Source organism: Nothobranchius furzeri, chromosome 16, assembly GCF_043380555.1.
Source record: "Nothobranchius furzeri strain GRZ-AD chromosome 16, NfurGRZ-RIMD1, whole genome shotgun sequence".
Lineage (NCBI taxonomy): Eukaryota > Metazoa > Chordata > Actinopteri > Cyprinodontiformes > Nothobranchiidae > Nothobranchius > Nothobranchius furzeri.
Genome location: NC_091756.1, coordinates 42184405 through 42205270, shown reverse-complemented (window position 1 = coordinate 42205270; position 20866 = coordinate 42184405). Strand labels below are relative to the sequence as shown.

The 20866-nt window shown below is 39.6% G+C and overlaps 2 protein-coding genes across 3 annotated transcripts; both read right to left on the bottom strand.

Annotated features, from left to right (window-relative positions):
- Positions 1 to 981: 981 nt before the first annotated feature.
- On the bottom strand, positions 982 to 3287 carry LOC107387793 (axonemal dynein light intermediate polypeptide 1). 2 transcript variants are annotated; one of them, XM_015962978.3, is made up of 6 exons: positions 3029 to 3287; positions 2055 to 2197; positions 1818 to 1987; positions 1539 to 1717; positions 1197 to 1349; positions 982 to 1117 (listed from the first exon to the last, which is right to left on the bottom strand). In XM_015962978.3, the coding sequence occupies exons 1-6, from the start codon at positions 3104 to 3106 to the stop codon at positions 1067 to 1069; spliced, it is 774 nt and encodes a 257-aa protein (XP_015818464.1). In that variant the 5' UTR covers positions 3107 to 3287; the 3' UTR covers positions 982 to 1066. The 2 variants fall into 2 exon arrangements, with proteins under 2 accessions (XP_015818464.1, XP_054605234.1); XM_054749259.2 differs by having other exon boundaries at positions 3149 to 3238.
- Positions 3288 to 9958: 6671 nt separating this feature from the next.
- Positions 9959 to 20552, bottom strand: LOC107387794 (zinc finger protein 16). The gene is made up of 4 exons (XM_054749253.2): positions 20129 to 20552; positions 19801 to 19969; positions 19057 to 19476; positions 9959 to 11617 (listed from the first exon to the last, which is right to left on the bottom strand). The coding sequence occupies exons 1-4, from the start codon at positions 20327 to 20329 to the stop codon at positions 10155 to 10157; spliced, it is 2253 nt and encodes a 750-aa protein (XP_054605228.2). The 5' UTR covers positions 20330 to 20552; the 3' UTR covers positions 9959 to 10154.
- Between the last annotated feature and the right edge of the window lie 314 nt (positions 20553 to 20866).

The window sequence follows — 20866 nt, the reverse complement described above, 5'->3', positions numbered from 1 at the left end:
GAACCTCATGTCCGTGTTCACCTCCTCCAGGTCATGGAAGAAGCTTGCCTTGACATCTCAGTAGATGCATGCCAGGGGTGGATCAGGCAAGCAAGAGGATTTTACCCCCGCTGTCTGGCTAGGGCTGATATAGCCCGTGATGTGGATGAGACTCTCAGGCCTGACACTGACCAAAGACAGGATGCTGATGTGAAATAATGTTTTGGTGTGTGTTGTACATGAATAAAAACGTGCCATCAGGTGCATCTTTTGTGTTCATCAAGCAACATAATGTGCCAGTTTTACAAATATTGTTTTGAATTTATAGCACCAATGTGTAAGACAATGTGTGTGTGTGTGTGTGTGTGTGTGTGTGTGTGTGTGTGTGTGTGTGTGTGTGTGTGTGTGTGTGTGTGTGTGTGTGTGTGTGTGTAAAGTTTGGTTTTTCAGCAAGAGTGAATGGTTTTGAGTGTAGAGCCTCATTTTGACCTGAAAAGACAATGTTTGGGAAATTGAGTGAGATGTTATTGATTTGTGTTTACTGTTTTGTGAATACGAGGCATAGTTTCAAGAAAATGTTTTAAGCAAAAACAGTATTTAAAAGGCACATATGAGCAGTATTTCAAAAATGTTAAAGCCCCTGCAAACAGTTGATATGTTTTGGTTTCTTCTTTACCAGTTCTCACATTTAAGCGAAATACTGTTAAAAATATATTAAAATGTTTCTAATCAAAAGCAGAAAAGAATTTATTAACAGCGGTTTATGGTTCTAAATTTGTGTTTCATTTTAGATATGTCATTTTCCTTTAGATGGCAGTAGATTTGTTCATCAGCCTTCATTTATGTTATATATTCAGACAAAATGCTTGTTTCCATGAAAATTAGATTTTCACATGACTAAACTTTGAGCTGCACATCAGGTTTGCATTATTTGGTTTTGTTATCAAATCTGCCAGTCAGACCAAAAAGGTTTCTTGAAAAGGTTAAGATTCTAAAAACTAGTTAGTGGTATAAGTACTTTTAATAGTTCCTCAAAGTTGTGCCATTATACATTCATACAGTAAAGGAAACAAACAAAAAAGCTAAGCTAAGTTTCAGGTTTCTGAGTCTGTTTTGCTATTATTTCCACCAGTTGGGTCTGTAAAAGAGAAGAAAATTATGATTTTAAATGTAAAAAAATATGTCGTTAATACTTAATTCCTTTATTAAAGTCTCACCTTGAGATCTTCGTTCTTTTTCTTCAAAAGCTGAATTTCTTCACACAACGCCAGCCTCTTTTTGGTTTTACTCTTCTCGGTCAAGCCGAACTTTTCTTTTTGATCAGTCAGCTGTATCTTCAGATCTTCATTTTCATTTTCCAGATCTGAAATCTACAAATGTGATTTTAAAAAAGTCAGTTGTGAGGCACAAATTTGATTTACAGCAGTTTCTCAGTAAGGACACACTGCCCTCTGCTGGACGTAACTCTAAAGTGCAACACAACAGTTTCTACTGCAGACTAACCAAATCCTGTTATATATGAATTGCAGTAAATAAATGAATAAAAGCTTGGTCCTTACCTTTTGTTTGAGCTGATACTTTCTCTGCTCAGACTGCAAGGCCTTCCTGAAGCCAACAGCCACACTACTCTCATACAGAGTGTGGTAGGCAGCAATAGTCATATTAATCTCATCTCTGACCCTCAACAGCAGCAGACCCCTCTCCGCACAGTTGATGGTTACCTGTCTGATGATTTCATCTTTAAAAACATCAAGGTACGTACAATTAAATTCATGTGTGAACAACTCCAGCAGCACAGATTTCAAAACATGCTTTGCACGACAGATTTGCTTTCCTACCAAAACACTGTGCATATAGCTCTCTGCGGATTGGACATATGCCCGTTTGCCTGGCCTGTTTTTGTTGCAGTTTTGTGTCCAGGAGTTTCTTCAGCTGGACAACGTCTGCTCTTGAACCGGGTACTCTGGATACTTGCTGCACCCAGAGATCGCTTCCTTCTGCCCACTGCCTGTAACATTAAAGATTTAGAGATCTGAATTTCATGATCAGTGTGCAGCAGATGAAGACAGACCTACCTGGGAGGAAAGATCATGTTCAGGATCTCTTTATTTTCCTGCCACTGTATGACAGATTTGTTGAATGCAAATTCTGGTCTAGGAGGACATGGAACTGGAACAGTGTCAGCAGACTGCGGAGAGCTCACGCTTAAAAAGCACCCCTGTAACAGAAATATTTGATATTTAACCACTTGAATGTTACATGAACTTCAGAATTATTACCCTTGCTCAACTCATCTGTTTCTAACAAGTTTATATTAACTAAAATAACATGTCAAAACATGGTTTAAATAATTTTCTTAACTTTTAAAATGTTTGAATTTTGCTATTTTAACACACATTTACATTTCGTCAGATTAATTTTGTGGACATTGGTAGTCTGAATAATTGGCCCACAGTTGTTATATTTGTTGTGAAACACCTTTTGTTACCTCTTTTTTATAAAGAGGTTAATAAATAAAGTTCGAATGATTGATTTAAAATGTCAGGCGACAGATTACACACCAACAAGCACGTGTTTAAATGATGCTGCTATCCAATTATGGATTTGATTTCAGATAATTGATTTTCTTATTTCCACCTTCCTAAAATCATGTTTAATTGTGTATTTTACTTTTTTATGTTATATTATTTTGCACCAACAAAAAACAATTAGTACTGTAAAAAAAGATAAGTCATTGACAAATAAATTATATTTTAGGGGTTTTAAGTAAACCAAATACATATTTATAAATAGCAAGATAAAATAAACGAGCAGGCATACAATAGAAATTACATCAAGTTACTAAGTTTGGAGTGTGTCAGCTGCTCTACGAATTGGACTGCAAGAACATTAATCTAAATTGAATTTATTTTACCAAATCTTTAGACATGACCTTCTTACATTTATGAGTGTTAGGCAGAATGAGCTGAATATTCGCCTTTCATCCGGTTTACATCAAACAAATACAGCAAAGCAGAAGACATGGCCTGCTGACCATTAGCGAACGTACCTTCGGTGAATTCTCGTTTGTTTTGACCAAAACTGGATAATCGTGTTTTAGTAAGGAGTCACTTGGCTTATGCATCATGTTTTTGTTTGCTCCTACTCAAATGAAGAACAAAACTACTACCGGTTTAGGCAGAAATATCGGGGTTCGTTGAAACTTCGTAGCAAATGTTTGTGTTGTCATGGTAACCGCTAACATGACGAGATGAATTTTCAGCTGACCAACGGAAACGGAAACTTATGGATTTTTGAGATTTAAAAAAAAGGAACACTAACGATACAAAAGTACAAAACTACAATGTTAATTCACACTTCTAAGAAGATATCACATTTAAAAATAGCAAAACCTTAGTGTGTCAAATTAATCAATTTGAAAAAATAAATAAAGAGAAGAATAAACCGGGGACAAAACGAGAACGAGAAAGAGTAAAAATACAAACAAAAATAAATAAATAAAACCATAAAACCTAAAGGATTTTTTTTAAACAAAAATAAAAGGGGTTTAGGAATAATTAAGCTGTTCTAAGTACATATAAAGCCTAATTGCTGTAGCAATTAATACATATTAATGATGTGATATTCCATACAAATATGAAAGATCAATCTGATTGATCTTTGAATGCTTAATCAGAAGATTCTAGGGTTCTTTGCTTATTCAGGGATCATAAACACACTTCGTATTAATTCAGACAGAGTCTTGTTTATAAAATGAATTTAATTATTTTTCCTAAATCAATGATATATGACAAGACATGAATAAGGAGAAGTGATGTGGTGGATGTGAGGTGTTGTGATGAAAGCTAGTTGTTGTAGCAACCGTTATTGTATCTGAATGAAATTGTGAAATGGGTGTAAAAGAATTAGTTTGTTATAAACTAGAGTTAGTTATTGATAATAAAAAAAAAACTCATCAGACACCAGTACGCAGTCTTACATTACCCTTGTATGAGTTGCTCCCTGCGGTCCGGAGGGTTGCGGTCAGAGTGGTGAGGTCACCGGACGTCGAAACCACAATACTCAGAGATTAGTAGATTCCTCTGAGTTCAGCTTCCCCAGCCATGAGATGCAAACCGGGGTCTGCAGATTAGGTGTCCAAGGTGGATGTCTGAGAGTTGAAGTAGCTCTGAAAAGAGCTGTTGTGTAATCACGTGCAGCGTCGCAGAAATTTTTTTGATTTAAGGTCAAAGGAGACTGTTTCAAAAGAGTTTTCGTTCCTGATTTGGCTGAATCGGGGCTCAGCTGGAAACTGAATTAATCGGGAAGTAAATCTTGCTTTATTAAACTACTTTGTTATTATTTCTGGCGTATTCTGGCAAATCAGAAAGTGCCATGTCTGGAATGCTTTACCAAAACATTCCTCAGAAAGCCATGCCTTCTTGCAGATACAAAAATGTTTTGAACACTGTGAATGAGAATGTCTTAAAACTCTTATGTGAGGTGCATTTTAACCTTAATATGCATCTTATTGTAATGTGTATGAGTGTAAACAATAACTTGTTAAATCAAACACATACTGATTTGTGATATAAATGGATCATTGTAAGAACAATATTCATTTTAAATTAATTGATTTGAGCACAGGTTATTCAAACATTTGATTTAAACATCTTGTTTATTCATCACATATGATTATTTAACTTACAACTGTAAAATCATGGAGTTTTCACTTATTCAGTGTGAAGAATGTTGTCTGGCTTCTAAGCAGAGTGTAGGACCTTGGGCCAGAGTATCAATTTGAATGTTTTGTCTTCATGGAATGTCAACACGAGCTGAGCAGAACCTTCTGGATTTAGAAGGCCACATAGAAAGTGAATTTATTTCTATAGATGAAAGGTTATGTTGTTCAATAAATAGGTGAAAATTGACCCTTTTGGACATTACATTGCAAAAAAGATTATCCAATAGTATTTAAGGTTTTTGTAACAAGGAGAAATCATTTTAAAGTGCCATTCATGAGGGGTGAGATTTGGAATATGTACGTTATGTAGGCTAAATAACTGTATATTTAAATATCTGTATTTTTTATTTCTTACAATCACACCAAATTGATTATTGGGGGGCAAAAGACAACATTACTAATGATGGAGAACAATGACTCAAAGAGAGACTTCCATAACTGTAAGACAGTAATAGTAGTCACATTTGTAGAACAGGTGTTGTTGTCTCCATACTTGTTTCACAGATGTAGGTAAATATTTTCAACCATAAATTCAAATCTTCTCTTAATAAATTTGTTAGAAGGAAATTTTATGTATAGATTTAAAATGAACCTCTTTGCATTTTGAGGAATTGGACATTTTAAGCAACTTGTTCAAAAAATTGATATTTCAAATTTATTATAATCTCTAAGAATTAGTGAGCTTCTTGCTATACCAGGATTTTTGAAGATAAGAGGAATTGGGACAGGAGGGCAAAAGTCGAGCCAACTTTATTTGTAAAGCACCTTACAACATCGTTAAAACTGACCAAAGTGCTTCACATAAATAAAATACATTAAAATCAAATACACACAACATAAAATGCATTAAAAAACTAGAACTAAAATACTCTCAAACTGAGTTAAAGTCCAAAGCATAAAAATGGGATTTTCAAGAGATTTAAAACAAGACAGAGAAGATGCAAACCTAATGTGCAGAGGCAGCACCAAAGCCTAGGTGCTGCTGCTGAAAAAGCCCCGTCACCTCTGAGCTTACGTCTTGTTCTACGGACTTCCAGGTGCAGCCTTGCAGCCGACCTCAGAGACCGTGCAGCTGGAGTGAAAAACCAGTAGCTCAGTAGAAAAAATAAAAGGGGTTCAAGAACATGCGACTAAAGCCTATTTAAACAGAGATCATTGAAGAGTTAAAAATGTTTTTGTTGTTTTTGGAAGAAATAATTAGAAGAGACCAAAATGTCATGTTACTAAAATTGGATGACAATGATTCACGGAGAGATTTCCATAACTGGAGGACAGTGTTGCATATTGTCTACAGATTAGTTTTACAAATGTAAGTTACAAAAATAAGCAGTTTTTCCTTCTCTCGTCTATCCACATGGCTCTGGATCTCACCTAAGTAGCTTTGGCTTTACTCAAATAAATCACATTCATTTAAGATTGGTGGGTATTGATCTTTGCTTTTTCGTCTTCAGTCCAAATCAGCTTGCTATAAAGATCCATAAGTTATTTTACCACGTTTGCTTCATCTTCTTTGCTTGTTTAGTTTTTTCTTTAACTAAGGCAATTGAACATTTTCTAATGCTAAATTTTACAAACTCCCATTTAAATATTGATGCACTAATGGTGTTATAATTTTTAACCTCCACAATATGTGTTTGAATAGTGTTGCTGAGTTTCTCATTTTTTAGCACCTGTGAATGAAATTTTCTGTAACCTTTGAATGTATTAGCTTTATCTTTGTTTTCCACCTCGAAGTAGAACAATTTCTTAAAGGACAATTTCAGATTGTTGTCTCTGTCACATGCTGGGAAATTGAGTTTGATACCAACCAATAATCAATTCTTGATCTAATTTTACAATTTGGTTTGTCCCAGTTAAATGGTTTGATATTCCTGTTCAAAGCTCTCTATATATAAACTTGTTAGTGAAAATGTTCCAGTGTAATTGCACAGCTAATAGTGGCTGACAAGCCTATTACATTAAGACGTTGTTTATTGCCACTTCTTTCCACTGCACGTCAAAGCATTGCGAAACGGCCGTGAAACATAATTTGCTGCAATTGGCCACCATTATAGTGGATGATTTTCTTTCCATCGGCAGTAGACAGTGATGTTTTGAATGCGCCCCAGAAGTGAGGGCCCGCTATCATTTCGTTCCAAGTCTATTTTTGATGTGCTATGCTTCCAAAACACGTCAAACGCCAGTTTAGATTGAGCCAGATAGGAAATCAAACACAAAGCATTGTAGAACATCCAAAAACTTAAAAAAATAAATGGTCATGTGCAGTACGTCATTTCCTGTGAACTTCTGTGACCGATGTAAACAGAACAGAAAATAACCCAGACATGTTTTCATGCATGCAGCTGTCTTTCTTTTTGTTTAATATTGTGTGGATGTCTGAAATCATGTGTGGTGTTGCAATTCTACCGTGATTTAGTGACATCACGGGATCAGCTGTGTGGAACTTTTTCACTCCTGTTTCATGCCAGATATGCTCCTGGTTGGCAATGAGCTTGCGGGTAAAACGTCGCTATAGAGCTCCGGGAGTTGACAAGACAAGACGGACAAGATAAGGGAAGAGCCTTCTACAGGATTCCCCAAGCTCCGGAACACCGCAAACGTTGGATCATTGCAATAAAACGCACTAGTGACCGGGCTAAAATGAAGCTGTGGGATCCCGAGAGTAAAGGTTTTCGCTTAAGCAGCGACCACTTCCTATCAGGTACTTAAACGTTTCCTCATCTATCTGGTATTTATTTAAAATGCTTTTATTACGATTCTTAGTGGGCTTCCTAAACTTATTTTGGCGTGGGTTTTTCCGTCTTATTACTCATAGCAACAGGTAAACATCACGTAAAACGTCGCCTTGTGATTTCTGCGTGCTGCCGTTTATGTTTCTTATGATCACAGCAATTAACCGGCTAAGCTGTTTTTAATTTTTAAGCAATGGTTGATCAATTGTCAGATCACACATTAAAAGCACTTTGGATTGCTATTATCTGTCTCACAGAGACAGATCTCAGACAGATCCTGAGACGCTCCTGCCTGACATATTTATTTTATTCATGGAAAAAATCAGACTAGTGATTTCTCTTGGCGTTCAGTTTATACATTCAGCACAGAACTCTATTTAAACTTATTACATGTAAATCTATGTTATTTGTCCATCCATCCATTTTCATCCGCTTATCCAGAGTCGAGTCGCGGGGACAGTAGCCTATGTCGAGAGGCCCAGACTTCCCTCTCCCCAGCCACTTGGGCCAGCTCCTCCGGGGAAATCCCAAAGCGTTCCCTGGCCAGGTCTGCTCCGACAGCTTCTGGCGTTTTTAAAAAGTATCCCGGGGCATGGTAAGGGTCGGAGATGTTTAGTCTATTTACGATTTCTTCGGTTTTAAAGTGTGAAGTAAACTCTGACGGAGTAAAATCCAAGTCGATCCCTTTCATTTTGTTTACCTTTGTTGCCTGCCAACATGGCTTCTACTCTCTGAGAGTCACGTGACGTCCAGAGCTCTATTACGTTACGCGACAGATTTCACGGCTGGTGGAAAGCCAGGGTTAGAGTAGTCCAACAAACAGCTGAGAAAAACCATCATCCCCAGCTTTAACTTTCACTCTTCAACCACTGCAATGCAGAAAACCTTATTGATGGTTCTTCTTTTAAACTTTTTAAATAGGGTATTGTCCCTAACAAAAATGTGTATAATATGTAATGGTCAGAAGCCACAAAAAAACACTTTTAACTAGATACAAATCTGAAACCTCTAAGGACATTGTCCTATGTGGTTCAAAAATGTCCTGTGTGGAACACTCACGTCTGCCATTTTGGCTCAAATGTTTTGCAAACTGCCCATCCCTCAAAACTGTTACAACTGAGTGCAGAGTGCTGTCCAATGTGAAGTTGGTAAAATTTCTAATGAGAGAATCAATGAAACCCACTTTCAAATGAATAGCTTAAAGCGTGATACATGACAGGTGCTGGTCAAAAACTTTGAACATCATGGGTAACTTGATTTATTTCAGGTATTCCAAAAAGTTAAATTTCTATATTAGATTAATTCATTGCACAGAGACTGATATATTTTTATTTTTTTAATTTTGACTATTATATCCGACAACAAAAAATTGCAAGTTCAGTAACTCCGAAGATTACAATATCAATATCAAAAAGGAATTTTTGAAATGTTGCCCAACTGTAAATTATGTATTTGAAAAGTACAAGCATGTATAGCACTCAGTATTAAGCTGGAGCACCTTTGACCTGGATTACTGCAGCAATGTGGTGTGGCATGGAGTCCATCAGTCTGTGGCACTGTTCGGGTGTTTTGAGAGCCTGTGTTGATCTGACAGTGGGATTCAGCTCTTCTGAATTGTTGAATCTGGTGTATGACATCTTCCTCTTCACAATACCCCATAGATTTTCTATGGGGTTGTGGTCAGGTGAGTTTGCTGGCCAATCAAGAACAGGGATACCATGGTCCTTAAACCAGGTACTGATAGCTTTGGCAATCTGTGTAGGTGCTAAGTCCTGTTGGAAAATGAAATCTGCATCTCCATAAAGTTGGTCAGCAGCAGGAAGCAGGAAGACTTCCTGGTAGATGACTGTGTTGACCTTGGACCTCAGAAAACACAATGGACCAACACCAGCAGATGACATGGCACACCAAACCATCATTGACTGTGGAAATTTTACACTGGACTGCAAGGAGCGTGGATTCTGTGCCTCTTCTCTCTTCCCCCTGACTCTGGGACCTTGATTTCCAAAAGAAATGCTAAATTAACTTACATCAGAGAACATAACTTTGGACCACTCAGCAGCGGCCCGGTCCTTTTTGACTTTAGCCCAGGCGAGACACTTCTGGCGCTGTCTCTGGTTCAAGAGTGGCTTGACACAAGGAATGCGACAGCTCGAACATATGTCTTGCATGCATCTGTACGTAGTGGTTCTTGAAGCACTGACTCCAGTTGCAGTCCACTCTTTGTGAATCTCCCCACATTTTTGAATGGGTTTTGTTTCACAATCCTCTCCAGGGTGAGGTTATCCCTATTGCCTGTACACTTTTTCTACCACATCTTGTCCTTCCCTTGGCCTCTATATTATTGTGCTTGGACACAGAGCTCTGTGAACAGCCAGCCTCCCTAGCAATGATTTTTGGTGTCTTGCCCTATTTTTTGCATTGGTCCTTAATTTATATTCTAATATTTTGAGATACTGCTGCAACACTCCAAAAGTGAAACTCAAGGATGGAGGCTAATCATTGTGTAATGATGAGTGACGTATACAATAATGCACTGCATCTCAATGGAGACTGGAATATAGTGAAATATTTACAGCTTAGGGGCCCACAGTATGTGGCTCGCAGACAAAAAAGACGTAACTTGCAGCCCTGATCAAGGATAAAGGACAGCCACATGGGGTACAAGGCTGATAACCAGGATGTAAAAAATACAAGGATATTCTTTGGTACTCTTGTAGTTAAACAGGTTTTTTTTGTTCTGTGTGGACACTCAAGTGTCTATTTAAATTTCCCTTTCGGCTAAATCTGTGTCCACAGATTTCACAGGCAAAAGGCTTCTGTCCTGCGTGAGCACTCATGTGACATTTAAAATTTCTGCTTAGGCTAAATCTTTTTCCACAGAGCTCACATGCAAAAGGTTTCTGTCCTGTGTGGACACTCATGTGACAGTTTAAAATTGCCTTTCGGTTAAATCTTTGTCCACAAACCTCACATGAAAAAGGTTTGTGTCCTGTGTGGACACTTATGTGACTGTTTAAAATTGCCTTTTGGTTAAATCTTTGTCCACAAAACTCACAGGCAAAAGGTTTCTGCCCTGTGTGGATGCTCAGGTGTCTGTTTAAACTTGCTTTTCGACTAAATATGTGTTCACAGATCTCACAGGCAAAAGGCTTCTGTCCTGTGTGGACACTCATGTGACATTTTAAATTTCTGTTTTGGCTAAACCTTTGCCCACATAGCTTACAAGCAAAAGGTTTCTGTCCTGTGTGGACACTCATGTGACTATTTAAATTTGTCTTTTGACTAAATCGCTGTCCACAAAGCTCACAAGCAAAAGGTTTTTGTTCTGTGTGGACACTCATGTGTCGGTTTAAACTTGTTTTTCTGCTAAATCTATGTTCACAAATCTCACAGGTAAAAGGCTTCTGTCCTGTGTGGACTGTCATATGTTCAGTTAGATGTAATTTTCTTCCAAATCTTTTCCCACATTCATCACAAATAAATGATTTTGGTTGCTGCTGGACTTTCATGCATGGGTCTACATGTTGCTTCAATTTAACACATTTATTATTAGTCGAACTGCCTGAAGACCTTAATGCTGAATGACCTGTCACTCTCACATGTTTCCGGAGAGACACCTTGTTGAGAAACTGTTCACCACACTCAAGGCAGCTAAATGATTTGTAGACAGTCTTAACATCTGACTCAGAAGACCTGCTCTCATTCCAGTCATTGTTTCCGTATCCAGTTTCAGGCTCAGAGTCCGACAGCTTAGAGTCTAGGATCACATCACCATCATCCCCTTCATCATCTCCACTAACTTCTGTCTCAGAAGAATCAGATGCCTGTTCATCAAGGTTCAGATCTGGCTTCCTGGTAGTTTGTGCTCCTCCACTAGTTTCTATGGTCATCTGTTCAGCTGAGCTGCTAGTTGGTATACCTCTATCTTCAATTTGCTGCTGCTGATGAAGCTGTGAGAATAGAGGTTTCTCTTCATCGTCCTCACTCTTAACATATACTATAGTGAATGGAAACCTGGTGTCATCAGTCTCGTTCTTCAAATGGAGCTGCTCTTCCTCCAGACTGGTCCACAGTTCCTCCCGCTCCTCCTTCACACAGAGGTGTTCTGGGTCCCACTGCTGCATGCCAGCACTCTGTTCCTCAGGAGCTTCTTGTTTAATCAGCACCACCTGTTGAACATCTGTAGGAAACACACATGCATGTTAAGTGAATTACCATCCGATAAAACTTTATATTAACACACATATAAACACCAGAGAATGCTGCTGTTGTGTCCATGGTCAAGACACTTAACCTGCCTTGCCTGCTGACGGTGGTCAAAAGGACCGGTGGTGCCAGTGTTTGGCAAGCCTCCCCTTTGTCAGTGCACCTCAGGGCAGCTGTGGCTACATTGTACCTCATCCCCACTAGAATGGAAATGTGTGTGAATGGTTGAATGACTGATTGTGTTGTGAAGTGCCTTGAGGGGTTGTAGAACCCTAAGAAGGCGCTATACAAATATCGTTTACCATTTACCATGGATGCAGATTGGAATTCTTACAACTTTCATAGAGAACAAAAATCACTCTAATCTCTTCTACCTGCAAAACTTAGAAGACATCCGGTTACTCCTTTGATTCAGCTGTGAGAAGTTCAGGCGGCCAGTTCTGAGGATTGTCGCCTCACAATTTGCTAGCCGTTTCAAATGCATCTGGAAGCTTAGAGCTAAACACAGTTTGCTTTGAGATGTTTGTTTTTTGTTCATCTGCACAAAGATGTGTTAGAGTATCTAAATTATTAATATCTAAATCCCTAGTTTTTTTGTTAGCTTAAATAACAGAGATGCAGAAGAATAGATGCTGAAGAATGCAGTAGAATGTGAAGCTGCACACCAACATGCACAAACTTGTAAAGATAAATGTGTACTTGTAAGAAAAACTTACATGCATGTTAAATAAAATTAAGGTGTGCGTAACATTTTCAATTACAAGTCTCTGAACACAAGTCAACAGATCTGTTTCTGTGCATAATCAAAATTAAAGTTACTTGTCTAAAACACTGTGTGCTACTGGTTACTACTTTTGTGTTTTGATTTACAAAGATGGCAAAACCAGCAACAGGAAATGCAAGACACATATAACCAACAGCTTCATGTACACTATATTCATAACAAGCATAATGTTAAGCTACTATATGATCGAATAGCACCGCAGTCCCATTCCTTGGAATGGAACAGCTACTTGAGGTGCAAAATTAACACCAACCAAAAACAGCTGGTTTTCAGTTGTTTTGTCCTATTTTGGTGTTTTGTTGAGGTTTTATTGTTAGGCTTGTGTTTGTTGTTTGTCTTTTGTTCAGTGCTCTGATGGTGCTATTTTTGGTTGGTGTTAATTTTGCACCGCGAGTAGCGGTTTCATTACAAGGAACGGGACCCTGGTGTGGCTCAACAATTTGGCTCACAGTAATAAGTGTGGTTGCTCCTGCTGAATGCTAGCTTGTAGCATATCACCCCATGCATTGCATTGGCATAGCAAAACGGATTGCTGATTATTGTGTTGAGGCAATGGATTTAATTATTGACAGCTGCTGAAAATAGTCAGAATGATCTTGAGGCCCTGCTTTCACGGTCTGTATTTGTGTTGAAAATCAAGATCAATAGGGCTTTTACCGTTCTGCTCCACAGGACATTTCTGTCCTCCCTGAACTCACCTTAGGACCCCTGTGTTACTGACTGGTGTACCATCCATCCATCCATTTTCAGCCACTTATCCCGAGTCGGGCCGCAGGGGCAGCAGCCTAAGCTGAGAGGCCCAGACTTCCCTCTCTCCAGCTACTTGGGCCAGCTCCTCTGGGGCATCTCAAGGCATTCCCTGGCCAGCCGAGAAACATAGTAGTCCCTCCAGCATGTCCTGGGTCTTCACTTGGGTCTCCTCCCAGCTGGACATGGCCAGAAAACCTCACCAGAGGGCTGTCCAGGAGGCATCCTGACCAGAGGCCCGAGCCACCTCAACTGGCTCCTCTCAACGTGGAGGAGCAGTGGCTCCGAGCCCATCCCAGATGACCGAGCTTCTCACCCTGTCTCTAAGGGAGAGTCCAGCCACTCTGTGAAGAAACCTACTATCAGCCGCTTGTATCCGCAATCTTGTTTTTCCCAAATCTTATCTCGTCACTACCCCAGGTGTACTGCCCCAGTCATACTCCCCACCTGCCACTGTCCCTGGAGTGGGTCACGCCCGGCATGCACTGGGTGTTTGACACCAGAACCGAGAGCCCTCTTGGGGATCACCTCTCTGCCTCACCGGGTAAGTGAAAAAAACGATAAGAGTAGTGGTATTTCACTGTCGGCCGAGGCCTCCCACATACTCTACACCTCTCATGTCTCTTCACGGTGCCAGAATAGAGTCAAGCTCAACAGGGTCTTCTTTCACCGCTGATTCTGCCATGCCCGTTCCCTTGGCTGTGATTTCGCTAAATAGGAGGTAGGGACTGTGGGAATATCGTTCATCCATTAATGCACGTCACTAATTAAATGACAAGATATTTTGCTACCTTAAGAGAGTTATAGTTACTCCCACAGTTTACCCTCGCTTGATTGAATTTCTTCACTTTAACATTAACCCTCTGGAGGCAGGCATTGCAGATTTGCAAGTTAAAACCTACCTACCTGGTTACCCCACATACATATTTCATGAGCATTTTTTAACTCAGAAGTACCCCTGAAGGACTTAGTTGTTCGTCCTTTTATCAAAACTTATTTTGAGCCTGAGAGGGTTAAGAGCACTGGGCAGAAACCACATTGTGTCAACACCCCCATGAGTCTTTGCGACCATTATCCTGGTCTACACCAGTTCAAAATCAGCTGCTAGTTGCCAGCCAAGACAACCCAAGGGGAAACAGTCTTGCAAACGGGAGCCCCACGAGCGCCGCAGTTGGGGAGATCCACAAGAATGGATCATGGAATGAATAGCCCAGCAAGTGTCCAGAGTTGCCACAGCACCCGCCGACCACATATTCTTCAACAGCCTGCCTTTCACCCAGTGTCAGAGAGGGGTGGGCTACTACTCCCCCAGCCGTGGCGCAAGCCCAACCCGACCAACCCAGCCCTTTGAGTCAATCCTTATCCTGAAGAACTTGTTCAGTCTAAAGTGTTTTTGTTTAAAACAAAACTGTCATGTTAAAAATAACTGAAGTACTGCCAAATGAATGTGTTTCAAAAAGTGACTAAAATAACTGAAGGAATGTGTTTAACTGAATTGTGATAGAAATAAGAAGTGGAATTTATTCTGGATTCAGGTTCCAATGTTAACATCTCCTTGTGTCCCAACATGTTCAAAGATCCCTGTGTTGCAGGATAAAACCAAGAAATTGTCCCCAGAAGGTAATTAAAAAGATCACACACACACACACACGCTTGTGCAACACGTTCTCACTCCCAACACGTCCTATACTGACGCTTGGGCAGGCTCCCCCTGCGTCTGTGTGATGTGGAGGGAACTCTCTACTCGTCCTATAGAGCTCCGGACCCCACGTGACTCTCAGTTAGTGGACGCCATTTTGGCATGCAAAAAAGGTAAACAAACACGGATGTAACCATGAACATGAACGGGATCCGCTTGGATTTTACTTCGTCGGAGTTTACTTCACACTTTAAAACAGAAGAAATCGTTTTATATAGTCAGAAATTAAATAGACTAAACATCTCCGACCCTTACCGTGCCCCTGGGATACTTTTTAAAAACGCCAGAAGTCGTAGCGGACTTCTTACCGGCACAACACCGGACCTGGCCGGGGAAACCCCTTGGGATTCCCCCGGCCGGAGGAGCTGGGGAGAAGGTCTGGGACTCTCGACTCTACTGCCCGCTCCGACGCCAGAAGCTGTCGGAGCGGACCGGCACAGCACCGGACCTGACCGGGGAACCCCTTGGGATTTACCCGGAGGAGCTGGCTCCGGCGGCTGGGGAGAGGGAAGTCACGCTACTGCCCCAGCAACCCGACTCCGGATACGCGGATGAAAATGGATGGATGGACGGACAAATAACAGATTTACATGTAAGTAGTCTCGGTGACACAGATAATAGCAATCCAAAGTGCTTTTATGTGTGATCTGATCAACCATTGCTTAAAAATTAAATACAGCTTAGCCGGTTAATTGCTGTCATCATAAAACACATAAACGGCAGCACGCAGAACTCACGAGGCAACGTTTTACGTGATGTTTGCTTGTTGCTATGAGTAATAAGACAGAAAAAGCCACGCCAAAATAAGTTTAGGAAGCCCACTAAGAATCATAATAAAAGCATTTAAAATAAATACCATACACAGTTGAGGAAACGTTGGTTTAAGTACCTGATATGAAGTGGTCGCTGCATAAGCGAAAACCTTTACTCTCGGGATCCCACAGCTTCATTTTCGCCCGGTCACTAGCGTGTTTTATTATAATGATCCAACGTTTGCGGCGCTCCGGATCTTGGGGAATCCTGTAGATGTCTCATTCCTTATGTCGTCCGCGTCTGTTCTGCATCCTGGGGCACAACAGGAATCTACCATATTTCCCGTTTGATTGAGTTTTCTGACAATAGTAAATAGTCCAGCTGCCGGCTTCTGCATGCCAATATGGCGCCGTTTCGATTTGAACTGTTGCATGCCGGGAGAAGTGACGTCAACTCCCGGAGCTCTATAGGTCAATCTGCATTTTAATTACTGCACTTGGACCTATCTTGTGGCTTTACCACTATTTTTCTTCTCCAATTTAACAGTTTTAAATACAGGGCTTTAGTGAGACGAAGGGAGGCAAATAAGAGATGAACATATAATATTTAAGCTTTAGTATAATTTCAGGGTTAATTTATCAACAGCAGCTGTGGTAGGGCTGCAGTAACAATGTGTCATTTTTACCACTAATCTCTGGAAATATTAATCAAAATGTTGTTGAAAATGAGTTAAATGATGCCCAGTTGTTGAGAAAAATTAGCAACGTTATAACTATAACTATAAAAATTGGGTCTAAAATGGGAGCAGGTCTAAATCTCGGGGCAACGCCATATTAGACGACATATTTCCTTCTACAGGAGCCCGTGAGGACAAAATTAGTTTACTGATTTATAACAAGCGGTTACAAAACTTTCACCATTCATAAATGTTGTTGTTTTCCACATTTACTTCTTCACTCGTTGCCAGTGATGAAAGGGAGTCTGATGTGCTCGTTATTTTGCTGAAGGTCGCACTCCCAGGGATTTTTGACCCTAATGGGTATCCGTTGGTCAGATCTTACTCAAACACAAAAATACTTGTTTGTGTCGGATAATTTATTTCTACTCTGGTATGGCTAAGTCTCCATTGCTTATCTGTCCAGTACAGAAAGTATGCCGGAGTGTTTGTTCTTACTCAACCAGGCAAGATGCAGCAACACCCATGATTTTCACACCTTGTTAATTTATTATTACTATTAATAAGGGTTAGGCATTAATTACATTTTAAAGGAGAGTCTCTTTAAAATGTGAACTCATCATTTTAAATAATTGTGATCTCAATAAGGACCAAAGTAATTATTCTGTTCTAATCTGACATTCAATTAGCAATTTATAACTGCAGAATTATCACTGGCAAAATATGTAATAATCCATGACAATCATCAATGTTTGCATGTGCCTTCTGTTTCCAAACACTGATGATGGCCCTCAATTCTCAGTTGCTTTTATGTTGCTGGAATTGCGAAAAGTCAAAATATTTTATTTCGTAATGAATTTAGCACAGGCTTCTGGAACCCTTTTAAAGTTATTTTGGGAAGGGATTGGTGACCAAGTTGTGAAAATAGGGTAAATTCAGATTTTTGCTAACATTTCCTGAAGAAAATTTGCAGGAGTGTTGCGAATTGTTTTGAAACATCATATGACACAAACAAAACATATAATACTGATGGCAAAAATGCCAATTTAGTGTAATTACAAAAGAAAATATGCATTTTTTTGTTGCAGTTTTGTCTGTAAAACCAGCTATTGTAGCCCAGTAAGATCCACTCTTTATCAGCCATTTTTCACCAATTTGCATCAATTGCATGTCTTTGGAGCAGTAGAAAACTCAAACAGAAACAAATGTGCAAACTCTTTGCAGATAACCAGCGAGCGCTCACATATCTAACCCATAACACCACAATGCTACGCAAAAAGCTCTAAATAACCTGAATAAAAAGCTAGTGTAGAACCTAGAAAAGTCATTTATTTTTACATCTTTAAAAAGCTCCATATTTTATTTATGTAAATGTACACGTCTGTTTTGAACTTCATATTCAATTCAATTTCAATTCAGTTTATTTATATAGCACCGAATCAAGACGAGAGTGGCAGTAATGCCCCTTACGTTGCTTACATGGTAAATGGTAAATGGCCTGTATTTGATATAGCGCCTTCTAGAGTTCTTGGAACCCCCCAAGGCGCTTTACAACACAATCAGTCATTCACCCATTCACACACACATTCACACACTGGTGGGGATGAGCTACAATGTAGCCACAGCTGCCCTGGGGCGCACTGACAGAGGCGAGGCTGCCGAGCACTGGCGCCACCGGTCCCTCCGACCACCACCAGCAGGCAACGTGGGTTAAGTGTCTTGCCCAAGGACACAACGACAGCGACAGACTGAGCGGGGCTCGAACCTGCAACCTTCCGATTACGGGGCGAGCACTTAACTCCTGTGCCACCGTCGCCCCATCAAAAATAGATAACCGTATTTAAAATGCTTTTACAGCTAATGCATCAGTACTTTTATATTTTTTTCATCTTTGCAATCCATCTATAATGTCTATTGTCCAGCTTATGTGGGGGAAAAAGCATTTATTTTACCATCCGGTTTGTATTGTAAAGCTCTTTTATTTATGTCAATTTTTTTAACAACAGAAAAAAAGTATTATTTTAACAAGGAAGACGTGTGCGGGGGATCTCTTTCAGATTACACAAATAGATGCACTTTTAAACCAAGCTTTTTTTCCTTTTTTTCGTAAATTTTCGTCAGTGACGTCATTTTTAAGAGCCGAAGAGCACTCAGGGAAAGCCTGATGGATATTGGAGTATGAAAAACGTTATGGGGTGGAGTTGTTCAAAATTTAGGTTTGCAGTGTAGTTTTTAGTTAGGAATAATTTATTCAGTTAGTTTTATTTTATTTTCAATGCTCTTTTATTCCGAGCACGGCTCCAGCACGTAGGTGGCGGTAATGCACCCGGAAGTTGGTTACCACCCGTCCCTAACACCAGAAAGAAGACGTCATTTGTATGCGTTCCAGGTAGGCACACGTTTGTTTGTTTTCTATGTGATATAAAACACAGAAAAAATGAATGTTTTAGCTCTCAAAGTTGTTGTTGGCAGTTTGTGGAGTTAATGGTAACACATTCACGCCACAGTGAATGATTTGACATTTATAGACACTTAGCTTGATTTGAACCTGCACCACATGCGGGGGAAAACATGTGTATGTTTATTATACCACATAAAGGTATATTATTTACCACATAAAGGACTTCACCCTTCCCCATTGCCAAGTGCTGGTTTGCAAGTTCTGACAAGGTCAAATCATGAAGATCTCTTTAAAAGGTTGAGTCATTTAGGAACAAATGTACTTTAGGACACATCATACAATACAAAACTTACTTTTTCTCCTCTCTGTTTCATTTTGGCCATCCTGGCTCAAAGACTGGGGAATGGCATGGTCAGCAGGAGGAGATTGCGGAGATGGTTGATCTGTAGGTGCAACAGATGGTTGAAAGGTGGTAGAGGGCTTAGGAGATGTGCTCCTCTGTCTTTTCTTTTTCAGAGAAGACTGGATGACAGGGGGAGAAACTGGAGTGTGATGAAGCACAAATATATTGTCTTCTGGATTGTCTGGGAGCACTTTTGTATGCTCCTGGCTGAGCATTTCTGCCGCCTCTTCAATGAGCTTCCATGGCTTCTGGTCAACATGATGTGCCTCCTCGACCACCTCTGATTGCTCCTCAATGACGGTCTCTGCCTGATTGTTGATTACATCTTGCTGGCTTGTGGAGGTGTCCTGTTGCACAGTTATGGGGCAGCCTAGAATACAGTCACACACACACACATTATATATATATATATATATATATATATATATATATATATATATATATATATATATATATATATATATATATATATATATATATGTGTGTGTGTGTGTGTGTGTACACACACATATTTATGTACATTAAACATCCACACTACATACATACATAAATACATACATACGTGTATATACACACATACATACATTCACATATACATACATACACAGCATACATATATATTTTTTTCACTTGTATGTAGGTAAGTTAGGCTGAACTGTAGGAAGTTTTACCACATAAAATATTTTACTCTTACCCATAGTCAAGAGAAATTCATAAGCTGTCTTCATCTTTTCCAGTAGGTGTCTTGTAGTGGAAGTGGGTTCCAAATTGGTGATGACATCTGCTACCCACTTATTTGACACTTTGTCTTGCTTGCCAAGAAATAAGATAGGCCTGCTTCCAATTGCATCAAGTTTTTGCACCTAAAATTAATAATTGGCACTAATTACTTCAACACACCATGTACTAGAGGTGTTAAAAGCAACAACAGGGTTTTTTAGAGCACACAATACATGTAGCTAAATTGAGAATGTGGATTACATTAAACAACTAAGTTTTCAGTAATAAAAAGGTTTACTTACTGCAATGCATGCAGAGTCGATGATTCGGCCAGTGTTTCTGTTTTTTATGACAGCTTGAGCCCACTGACTATCCAGTGATTGTACCTTGTTTTTAAAGGTTCTTTTAGTAGATAGAGATTTGAAGCAGAAACTGCAGGTTTTTCTGTTTGCCTGATTGGGAGTCTGGCAAGATGGACAGGGCCTGACTTTGGGACGTGTCATGTTGGACACAAAAAATGGAAACACCTGATGTACAAAAGACAATGTATGACAAGACAACTAACACAAATACACCTAAGACAACACAGAGGCAGAGACACGCGAAGAGGGACAACAGACAAGAATAAGGACAGCAGTAAGAACAGATAAAGAAGACAGACGTGGCTCTTAAAAGTGCCTTTGGGAGTTTTAATGAAGAGCAGAAATAGTGTTGATAAGCACACGGGCGGATCAATGAAGAGCCTGTTGAGAGAAAGAAATAAAATGTTCAGAATTAAACACTTTATAAAATTTAGACACCAGTGTCTCTGTAATCACCGCTGACAAAATGAATGAACATCACTGACAGATGAAGAACATTTTGGCGGTTCTGGGGAAAGTTTGGCTTGCTTTTAAATGCCACATGCTGTACAGTAAATCATAAATACAGTTTTGGCTCTCTGATGATTATAAGAACACATCAGACGTCACAGAGTGGCAGCAATAACCAAGAGTACACGTTTCTCTGGTACTGTGCCACGGATAGTTTTTATATTTAAG